The 12,127-nt window shown below is 39.5% G+C and overlaps 1 protein-coding gene across 27 annotated transcripts in view; it reads right to left on the bottom strand.

The window, feature by feature from the left end:
• ABLIM1 (actin binding LIM protein 1) overlaps window positions 1–12,127 on the bottom strand; it is a 350,053-nt gene that overhangs the window by 83,519 nt on the left and 254,407 nt on the right. For all 27 annotated transcript variants that reach the window (XM_060241593.1, XM_060241591.1, XM_060241590.1 and 24 more), the window contains one exon: window positions 519–596. In XM_060241593.1, the coding sequence (XP_060097576.1) occupies window positions 519–596 (78 nt within the window). The remainder of the gene's footprint in view (window positions 1–518; window positions 597–12,127) is intronic.

Genomic DNA, 12,127 nt, shown 5'->3' with positions numbered 1-12,127 from the left:
GTTCCCTGCCTTCCACTAGTGGTGGGTTTTCCCCCAATTTCCGGCCTCCAACCCGCTGTCATGGAAGTGGCTGGTGGGGGAGCCCTGCCCTGAAGAGCATAGGCACAATGTCAATGGGAAGTGATGTTATGGCATTGGGCATGTCGTGCAGGACATTCTAGCATTTGGGAAAAACTTTATGATAACCATAGCATTTTCCCCGAGTGCTAGAGCAACATGCCCAGCATGATAATATCACTTCCAGGTGATGTCATTGAGGTGTACACGCTTTGCACGCACAAGGAAAATCCCCCACCGAGAGCCAGATAAGACCTGGCAACCCTAATCAAGAATCTGCCTCCAATGTGTCTGCAGAGGCTAAAATTTCTGCCTGCAATTTCTGAATATGGCTACTTGATTAGTGAGTGCATGGATACTGAATTATCCTGTTCTTGCTGGTGATTCTGAAAATCTCAGTAGCTAATTCTTTTAGCTAGCACTATCAATAATAAATACCGGTAATATGAAATGATACTTACATAGATTGAGTGCCCTGGTGAGCCAGGTATACTGGAGCCAGGTTTGGAATAAATACTTTCTGAAGAGGTTCTTGTTGGCTATATTTAAAAAAAAAATAGTTAAGCTGTAAGGAAACATTAGATTTTCTACACTGCTTGAAACACAAAGTTGCATTCATTTTCAGATGATGAACTCATAAGGTAATGAAAACAGTTAATGTTTTCATCATGAATTTGTTATGCAGGTTGAGTTTCTCTTGGTGCATGGAGGCATTGCATTCTATGCTATATAGGTGGCTTCTCATACACAGCCAGCAAGGATGAATGCAAAACACCAAGGCATCAGAACAGCATCCTTGTGTATTGGGGGCGGGGGGGAGGAGGGGGTGGATGTTGTTGCTGAAGAGTATAGAAACCCAGCTACAAAGGCTCAAACTTGCTTGTGATAGTACACGTGTGGCCTTTATTCTGCTTCTCAGGCAGGCACAGACCATGTGCATGGCTCTAACAATACTTCCTGACCTGGATAACCCAGGCTTCTTGGCCAGGACAACCCGATCTCATCAGATCTCAGACGGCTAAGGAGGCTCAGCCCTGGCTAGTATTTGGATGGGAAACCTCCAAGGAACAGCAGGGTTGTGCCACAGAGACAGGCAATGGCAAACCACCTCTGAACATCTCTTGTCTTGAAAACCCTGTGGGGGTTACCATAATTCAGCTGTGACTTGATGGTAACAATAACAAATAACATTTACAAAAAAGGGGGAGGATTCAAGGATATTTCAGCTAATCAAAGGCAAATAAAACCTTATTTTGAGAATATTACAGATATGCAGAACACTTTGCATTGCAATCTTCATTCTCCTTGAGAAAAACTTCTGTTTTGTAGGTCACAGCATTTTTATACAGTCCCTGCAGAATTAGCAGTAATGGCAGAGTTTCAGCACTCATTAAGATATCTCACAAAGGTAATTTGAAACTGAGACAGAAACTTCATATTTACTTACTCCATTGTTTGGTGGTGGTAAGATATTCAAATTTCCATAGTTCAGAAAAATCAAATGTATTCCACAAATTCCTAACTATTAAGACTCAACTCTGCATTTCATCAACTTCAATGTGTGCCATAAATATTTTAAATAGTTGACTAGTGTTGCCTCTTTTAATTCCATGATTCTCACTTTTTCTCCTCCTGTCACATCATTTTTGTCTTATAATATTGTTGCTAGATCACAACCTTGAGGGTCTCTTTGTGCTTTTAAAGTCAACAGTGAATTGGGAGAGGAGCCATAGTATTTTCCCTTCCCATTCATCCCACCCCTGTTCTGCTGCAGTGTCCAGAGCTACAGATATGCTGCACAGTGGATGGAGCAGGAGGGAGGATGAAAGGATGGGTTAAGTGTGTGAATGAGTAGAATCCATGACAGTCTTGTTCCCTAATTCAGCAACCAGAATGAAAGGTTTAAGGGATCTCTCAAGCTTGCCTCCTGGTAACTCTCCTATGGCATCTTTTCTGAATAATCCTTTTTGGGCTAAAAGGACACATTTCCTCTTTCCTTGCATAAGTCCTATCCATAGCTATGCCAGTTAGCGATTGAATGCTTTTTTCATAGCCATAAAAGAGCCTTCTGCATTTTTTGATGGACACAGCAGCAAATGATCAGTGATATGGTAGTGATGTATCCCAAGGTTAATCTGTTCTGCAGACTGCAGGGTTTCATCTGCAGTTATTGAAAAAGCCAGCTGTGCATGATAGGGAGCATTAAGAATTCCATTACCCCACATATCTGAAGATCAGAAGAACACTGAATGATTGCCTGATTAGACAGTAACTTACAAAATCCAAGTTCCATTTTTCATGTAACTAAGAGCTGCAAGATAACATACACAGCTCTACCACATCCCCCTTCAGGATCTGCCCATCCTCCCCCCCCCCCTTTTGCTGCTCTCATTTCTCCTGGCCTACAATAACTAGGCAAGTTGCCACTGTCCTGTGAAGTTAACTGTTAAAATCCTATTTTATGAGGCTAAAAATTTCAAGCTCAAACCTCATCATAGCCATGAGCATCTCAGTTCTACACAAATTTATTTGAAAACAAATTCCTTTGTTTTTAGTGCCGTTTGATCCCAAGTAAAAGTGCTCACAGGATAATAGCCTCAGTTGTTCCTATGACAAAACAAGTTCAAGCAAAACAACTGGGGGATTAATTTTAATTTAGCTGTTAATCCAACAGTTAGTGACAATGTTGTTTTCTTTGTAGAACAAAAACAATATTGATTCTTATTGCTTTAGCTAAATTGCAAGCATGCAAAAAGAATGTTTAAAACTTCTATTTTAACACATTAAAATAATGAAAATACAACAATATTAGTAAAGATAAGTCAAATGAAAGGATCAGAATTTTCCTCCTCCCCACCATAAAAAAAAAACACCTTGACTTGCATGCATATGACTAAAAAGAACTGTGAAACTTCCAGCTGAAAAGATATGGCAATAAGGACATATCTTGCAAGGAATTAAATATCCCCCTCCCACCACCAAATTCAGGCTGAGAGCTTGGAAGAGTCAGATTAATGGCAAAGAAAGCAAGTGCTTTGCTCTCAATTTGAAATTGATAACAGGAGGAAGTATTAAGAAGGTCCTTAGAGAATAAGGTGGTTTCACAGATTCAGTATAGTGGACATTTTAACCAAAGCTTTCCCAAACTATCACTCTTTAACATTTTTTGAGGATAAAAATGGAAATACGTGGTGCAACTTGCCTCCTTCTAAAACAACACTTTTTTGTTGTTCACAGCAATCTTGCTGCAGCTTTTTTGCTGAGATCATTTTTTTCTTAGTTGATTCCAGCTGACCAGGCATCACATTGCAAAGACAGGCTTGACAGTACTACCCAGTCAATCATATTTGGCTGTGTGACAACATCACTGATGGCAAATGAAAGTAAAGTCAATGTTTTGCTCTTGATTTAGAAATGGTATGAAGTGGTGACATTCTACTTGCCTAGGCAGTTGTGCTCCTTGACAACCAAGATGCTCATTTGAATGCTCATCAAAATGCCAGTGTCATCTGTTTATACTACATTACTTTCAGTAGGCAATGCACTGAGATGCACATCCAAATGCACATCCTCATTTAATTGTCTTGGGGTCAGGGAACAGAGATTACATACTGCTAAAAACTAAGACCTTATTTTGGAATAGTTTGTGAAGAAGAAAAAAGGAAGCGAGTGGGGTTTCTTCTCTTTTTGCAGAGATTTCCTGTGAAAGATCATTCAGATTTTTTGCTAGGAAATCAAATATCCAGTTTTCTGCTAGTTCCATGCAGTTAGTACATAAATCATGGCAATACAATGATATTTTTTTCTGAAACCGGGATTCTAGGGTCATTTTGCATTAGTGCATCCATGAAACAGAGTGCATGAAATGAAGAATTTAAAACACCAGACATGCATTTCTGTGAAGATGAGGGACATTCCAGGTTCCAATGGCTTGTAGAAGTGGGTACCAGGAAAAGAACCCATAGATCTTTCAGACTTTTATGTTTGCCATCTTTTTTCCTGAAAAAGTCTTCAGGAAGTCTGTGACAGGCAAAAATTCGGCTGGTATACTTCACCATTGAAGGCCCACCTTGAGCCATACCTGTTACATTTCTGCCATTTATATCTATAAGATCCAGAAAACTTAGCCAGAAGAGAAGCAACAGATAGATAAATCATAACTGAACGTGCACTGCACTGTTTGAGTGCAGCTATGGTGCTTGTTTGGTCCACAATACAAAACCCAACCAAACCTTTTGTGGTCATGTTACAACCAGACAGCACATAACTGCACTCTTATGAATGTAACAGTGAGAGTCCCAAATTTATTTACTTGGAAATACACATGAATATTTCCATTAGTTCCTTGACCATGTACACAGAAGTTTAAGGATCCACGGCTCTCGTTAACACTTCACATGTTCGCTGTTGGAAACATCCAGTGTGACACCAACACGCCAATTGCCATCCAAAGTGTGAAATTGCTCCTACGGACAGGCAGATATGTAAACTTAAGGGGAACAGAGCCAAAAACCCCAAACAGTAATTTTTTTTGTTAGAGTTTGGGTTTTTATTGATTTTTCAGTCTAGTTAATGTTATTATGAATGGCAGAAATTGACGATTGCCAGTGTCAAAGCAAATGCTGACATTCTCCAGTTTCTGACAGTAATAGATACTATTTAATTAGAGGCACATGAGACTTTCACATTGAACAACCAAAAATGTTACAATGAGTTCTAGGTGGCCTGATTTTCTTTTTAACACCAGTTTTAGAACTGTATTGGTTCTCAAATGTTTCTGGGTCCAAGTACTGGTCTTAACCTTTAAAGTCCTAAACAGACTGGACCAAACTAACTGAAGGACAACCTACACTGATACCAACCTATTCTTTCAGGATCTGCTCCAGATGCTCTTACTATACTATACCTCTTCTACCTTACTATTTTAGTACTTTATTTTAGTTCAGTGAGGCTTTAATTCCTACATTAGCTTTGAGTTTATTTTTGTTAGTATAAATATTGTAATAAATTCATCTAAACTACATTACACATGTTTGTTTTGTGTTTTCCTGTTTAATTCCCATGCAGAAAGTGTGCAGAACAGACCTGAAGAGACCCTTGAACATATGGCTAGAAAGCTTGCTAGCACTGCAAAACACTTTCTAAGAATCTCAGAGATGACAAGCCAATCATGGCACAGTACTGGTTTTGTGCTCAAAGGCAGTTATGGGCATGCAGAAGACATTTCAATAATATTTTGTCACTGTATGAAATACATTCATGGTGCCCTGTGTCTTTGGCATCACCTAAATTCACATTTGGCATGATAGACAAATCAACCTGTTTGCACATTAAATTTGCACTAACACTTCAGGGATTTATTAGAAGTTATGCCTTACAAAGAGAATCATACTTGAATGTGGGATATACTTATTAAGCTTAAAGCATTTTATATTAAAGCCTTGTTTTTCTAATAGAGAAAACTAAGCAAGAGAAAACTTTAAGCCAGAAACTGTTAGCAAGAGAGAAGACTGTGTTCCTAAACAAAGGGTCTTTATCTCAGGAAAAGTGCCAAACAAAGAGAGGCATTTTCGAGGACAAACTTCCACATTCCATACAACTGCAGGTGGATCAAGGTGATAATAAGCTGACCCAGGAACTTCAGGAAGAGCCCAGGACATCCCAGAAAAAATCTAGTGTTTCTTTAGGAATGGAACTTCAAGCAGGCCACATTGGCCTTGGCTAGCATTTTTTTTTAATATGCTAAGGTGTACACTTTTTGCACCAGCACCGGCTCACCTTCTTCGCAAGGGCTCAAGCAGCCCAAGTGGAAACTGCCCAGTGGGAACAGAGATAGGTTATTGGGTTATGTTTTGATAAACCAATTATAATTAATCTGTCCCACATTGGATATGTTATCAAAATGTATATAAACTGCTGTAATGAATTTGATTCCCTTGAGAAACACAGGGAAACTGGCATATAGAGATTGTGAAGTGTTTCTCCAGGCCTATCGATAAGCCTTATAAAAACAATTCCTGCTTCAACAGAGCTCTGGTTGTGTGTTCCTTTGTTGATTGGGTGAAGGAGCAAGCTTGGCTCATTTGTGTGCAACAGGCATCTGCTTAACATTTAATGTTTCAGATGGCATGATATAAGGTCACAAAGTCTCAAACATCATAGTTCTGTGGTCTTATTTCTCCTTTTCCTCTGTCTGAAACAGTTACTTATTCCCCTCCTCCACACTCAGCAATTATACCTTCTGTGCTTACCAGTGTTCTGTTATTTTGACCTTTAGCAAAATGATTCTCTGATAGCTCTGCCCTTTGTCATCTGTCAGCTTGATCTCATTTGCCTGTTATCACTTTTCATCTGAGAGAAAAACTTTTGCTTATTTAACATATTTCTGGAAACCCCAGTTTCATCTTAAAAATAAAAAACACCCAGAGTAGTCATTCTTCTATATCAGGCATGGATTTACAGCTCCTTGCTGGAGGAACAATTTGAGAAGACATCCTTTTGTCTTCATTACATTCCTAACTGACCCTCTCCCCAGATCCAATCACTTATTTTTCGTTGAAGATGGTCTATTAGGGTTGCCAGCCTCCAAGTGGGGCCTGAAAATCTGCTTTTACAACTGATCTCCAGCTGGCAGAGAGCAGCTCCCCAGAAGAAAATAGACAAAACAAAGGATCACTGCACTGTGTGCAGAATACAAATAAAAAATACACTGCTCCAGGCACAATTTAGTAATAGCCAGTCATTTGTTTACAAATATACAACATACAAATCTCAGATATAAAGTATGGACTATGGTGGGTCAATTCAGTACACTGTTTCAAACCTTTCTCGGGTCCAAGGATGAATAGGTTGAATCCAAAAAACTTAAATAGTCCTGTTTGTTAGTATCACTTTGAAGTGGGACCAAACTGGACTCCAAAGAGCTTACAATCTTAATAATTGCTATCACTTTTGGAATGGGGCCAAACCAGACTCCAAGGAAGTTACAGTCTTATTTGCAAGAACTTGTGTTATGTGGAAATCACCACAAACATTCACCAGTAGCCAACGCCTACAATAATATACAGGGGGAAAATCAGGAGAATTCAGGATCAGCCTGCCATAGTGCATACTTTATATTTGGGATTTGTATCTTGTATATTTGTAAACAAATGACTGGCTATTACTAAATTGTCTCTTGTTGTGCCTGTAGCAGTGTATTTTTTATTTGTATTCCCCCTGGAGAAAATGGCTGCTTTGAAAGGTGGACTCTATGGCACTGTACCATGCTGAGGCTCCTCCGCTCCCCAAACCCCACCCTCTCCCAGATCCACCCCCAAAGTCTCTAGGTATTTTCCAACACAGACCTGTAAATCCTAGTCTAGATTCATTTTTATTACATTTGCCCCGAGAGCTCCTTCAATTTTTTTTACTCTCCTGTATGGAAAACTTGCCAAATAGTTTGGCATCTGTAAAGATTTTCTATCTTCTTCTAAAATGATACATTGTGAGTGCTTGAAAACAGTATGTTTTCTTTGGCTTATTTTCTAATGTTTGCTGAAACACTGCCTGTAGACACCAAGACTATGGGTGAAGTCAGACGTTCAGAAAATCCCGCTACGGGCATGAGTGGAGTCCGGAAGCATGTCGGATTTTAAGCGGTTGTCCAAATGTCAGCATCTGCGAATGGTGGTTAGCTCGTTCGAGTCCCGCATTGAGACGACTGGGGCGCGGACTAATTTGATACTGCTTTAAATCCGGAACAAAATTCTTCTGATGGTTCCTGAGCGGAATTTCTCTGTTTGAACGCTCCATTGTTGGCGACTTGTCGGAAGCGCACCACCGCTTCCCTCCCAAAGCCCCCTGCAAGTGATATCACTGTGCCAGTGAATGAGCGAGCGAATGTTGGCTCGATAAATCGTTTACCCGCCCCTATGTCTGGAAACAAAACTAACTTTTGAAACTAGATGTGAACTAGATGTGAACTGATTTGAATTCCTGGGTTTTTTTCTGCACGCATAGTGCTCGTGCTGGAAAAGTAGTGCCAACGGACTAGCAAAACTGTTAGTGATCCGAACCATTTAAAAGTGATGCGCTGCAGATAGCGGGCATCACTGCGCCTGCGCTAATGCAGATTGACGTCTCATGAAACGAGGTCCAGTAAAGCACTCTGATCGACCAGCGACGGGACCCACATGGGATAGAACGGGAGCCTGCCTGTTGTCTGATCGGAAAATTGGTTGTGTGGATTATAATAGAGGCACGTTGCAGATGGATTTAATGGTGAGTGTGACTGCACCCTATGTTTGCTGAAACACTGTCTTTGGAGTTATCCTCCTTTTCACAGCACCAAGGTTGAATCCTACATCTGCTTATCAGGGAACAAGTCCCACTAAATTCAGGGATACTAAAAAAAACAACTGTCCAGCAAATAATCCAAATTGGTACTATGCTAAACTGTTACATCCTCCTAAACCCACTGAAATCAAATTACTTAGAAGGACGGAACTTTGTTTAGAATGGCACTATAAATGCTGATTGCTCCTCTAGTCCCCCAGTTCCCCTTTTCACTCTTCTGACATAATGGAAAGTGTCCCCACTTTTCTTTTACACACCGAGTATTTTTTTTTCTGGTTTTGCCACTCAAAGCACACTCTCTTAAGAAACTCTGTTTCCTCATTACTCAGCATTATTTCCCAAGCCTGGACTTGTTCACATCTTAATAAATGACACTGCTGCTTCAACTCAACACTGGCTTTGCCATGCATTGCAGACAGATAATTTCTTAAAGCACTGGAACCATCTGCATCATCCTGACACAATGATGTGATGGCTGCCTGCTTTAACATTACAGATGTTCAAGGCATGCTCTATGGGGCTGTATGGGGGGCACAATACCTGAAACAATCTCTTGAACATCAAACCATCTGGGATGCATGAGTATAATTATAGTGTGGCAGTGCCACTTTTACAGTACCTGCCTTAGTTTTTTGATGGAGTTCATTATACAAGGTGGTGAAAACAGCTAGGAGGAAGGAATAATTTGGTTTTGATTTGCAATTATTCTGAAGTCACTTAACATTGCTAATAACAGTTCAAAAGAAAACATCAGAGGCAGAAGGGAGATGAAGGAATGGATCATTAAAATTCACTCTACAATTACTCTCCACTGCTTGCCACACATACAGTTTGTAAAAATTACTTCAGTGCAACCCCAGGATCAGCACTTTATGGTTTAGCACCGGCATCATTGATGTCAGTGGGGTACCATTTAAAACCAACATCAAACTTATTAGGGACTCAAAGATCAGTGAAATCAATGTAAAATTCTTCATTGTATAAGTAGATAGGCTTCAAGAATTATTAGGGAACCCAATGCCAGAACATGCAAGGTTAACATAGAAACACTATTGCTTCCAGCTATAGGGTAGTTCTACACCTCAGAGGTCTGAAGTCAAAATTTCAAATCAGATGGTTTCTTCCTATTAACCAAGCAGCAAAAAACCCCACTAAACACAATGAATGCCAAAGAGTTCCCATGTGATCCAGATCGTAACCATCAATCTCTTAGGAGTTGCACAGCTCAAAAAGGCCATTCAAGATGAAACAAAGCCTTAGCATGCTTGTTATGCTTGAACATTCACTGCTTGTTTCTCCCAATTCTTTGTTCCCAGGTGTAAACAATTAAAGCCCATTGACTTTCATCTGCAAAAGTCCTGTGATAAGGAGTATCCAGCCTAGGCAGAAATAAAGAGAGAGTGCTAAAAGATAATGGATGGATGTGTGTAATTAAACACACATGGCTAGAGACAGCTACAAAAACACCACTAAAAAAAGAAGAAGCAAAGCTCAGCAATGAGAGTCATGTTGACAAAAGAACCAACTCCACAACTTACAGTGACATTTTGTCACACTCTGTCAGGGCTCTAATAATTTTAACAGCTGCACAGGAAACTGGAAATCAGTAGGTGAAGCATCTCCAAGCACGAAGGCACTGTGACAGAAAACAGCTGGTTTTTCCACTTGACATGGGGCTGTTCAAAGGCACATGAAGCTCAGCACCTTGCTAGAGAAGCCTAGAAACCTTGTGTGTAAAACAACTCATGTCAAAACAATGTTTTTTTAAACCTTCACTGTAATTTGATCTTTCATCACTAGGCCAAAATTTGCACTTCATACCGAAGTTTCATTTACATAACTTTAAACTTTAGCATATAACAAGTATTTGAATGACTTTCAAGGAATCAAGTAATTATTTGCAAAGTAGCTTCATGCCTTTCCATGTTTTTCACACAACAACTGAAGATGCATACAGACCCACCATTATAAATTGCTCTTCAAGGCAGGCAACCACTTCAGTATGCAACCACTTCAACTGCAGCCAAATGCTTATGATGGACAAACTGAACATAGAAACAAAAACTCCCCCAACCCCTTCATGCTTGCATGGACATATGCACGACCACAAACAAAACACTGACTGACACTGCTGTACTATAAAATCCACACTACAGCATGGAAGCACTTTATAGCAGCTATAGCTTCTTTTGCTACATTACATTATTTGGGGTTGTATGAAGAGAAAACTCCTGTCATTTGTTTATTTACTTAGGAGATATCTATGCCATAAAGTCCAGTGTGAAGTGGCCTACAATTGCATTTTTCAAGACACCTACATTAATATCTGACTCTACCTTTACAACAAACAAAAGTAATGGCTACTTGGATACAGAAATAATCATGCTAGTTTCAGATGTTTGGGAACACAAAGACTATATAATCCTTTGTTTGAAGAAACTTTAAACCTTTGTGAAGAAAGCTCCACATTTCCTAAAGCCAGAACTACTATGGAAAATGGAGTATTATTTTAATTGGCACCTGAGGCTCATTTCCAGTTTAACACAGAGTTTGTCATCCAGGGGATCCACTAAAATATATATCTCCTTCTAAAACCTAGGACTATATTATTTAATTTATTGTGATACTTTTAAATTATTGCCTCAGATGGTTTTTAGGAGGATCAGACAAAATTCTAGCAGCTGCTTGACAATAACTAAATAGAATCTCCATGTTCATAGAATAACTAAAAAGAACCTTCAGAGGTTATCAGATATCAGGGATAAAATGTTGGTTTTGCTGCTCAACTGAAAGTATACTTAATTTGAACCAACATGGCAATGTTCATACTCTTTAAAAATGTTCTTGCATGAACACTGACTGGGCTATAGCCCAGTGAGCTAGAAAAATGAATATTTTTAAAAAACCCAAAATTTCCTTCAAGCAAAAGCTGCTTTCTAGCATGCTAGATTAGGTTCAAGAAACTGATACAATTTTCAGGAATCCAACATTTATAAAATGAGCTCAAAATGTTGAACAGCCATACAAACGAGTGAAGTAAAGTGAGAGAGAGAAGCAACAGATCAGTTTAATCAACAATAACTGTGCTACATGCACTGTGCATACAATCACAATTGTACTTCAGTTTCTGACACTAAATTGCAACTTTGTGATCATATAAAGCTCTTAGCTCTTCAGAACACCTTGCATCCTCGCTGGAAATCAGAGTACAATGATATTTACTTCTCTTCACATTTTCCCACCTTAGGTTTCCCCATTTTTTAAAAAGGGAAGAAGACAAAAATGGAAGAGGAGGAACTTTCCTACAAACCTATGCAATACCACAAATTTGCAAAACAACCCCCCCCCCCCCCCCCGGAAATCTAAATCTTGAGAGTGCTAAAAATCCATATAATAAAAGCAATCTCTGTGTCTTTTAGAAATTAATACCCACTGAGATTTCACAAGACTTTGTTCTGAGCTGTAGGTGGCCATGACAGCGGGGGGTGGGGGGTGGGGTTGTAATACAACCATGACAATATTGCTGAGGCTTTCCAAGCCTTAGTTTCTACCAGTTAAAAGGGAGAGAGGGAGAGAAACCAAAAAAAAGTAACATCTGGAAGGGAGGAAAGGAAGCAGGGAAAGGGGAGAAAAGGAGCAGGAACTGAAGTCGGAGAGCAGAAAAGGATATGGAAAGGCTGCCACATTGAGGGAAGGAAGGAAAGCTAAATACTGAGGACAGATAAAAGTAAAC

Source organism: Heteronotia binoei, chromosome 6 (genome assembly GCF_032191835.1).
Source record: "Heteronotia binoei isolate CCM8104 ecotype False Entrance Well chromosome 6, APGP_CSIRO_Hbin_v1, whole genome shotgun sequence".
In the NCBI taxonomy this organism is placed as follows: Eukaryota; Metazoa; Chordata; class Lepidosauria; order Squamata; family Gekkonidae; genus Heteronotia; species Heteronotia binoei.
This window is presented reverse-complemented; position numbering and strand designations above follow the sequence as displayed.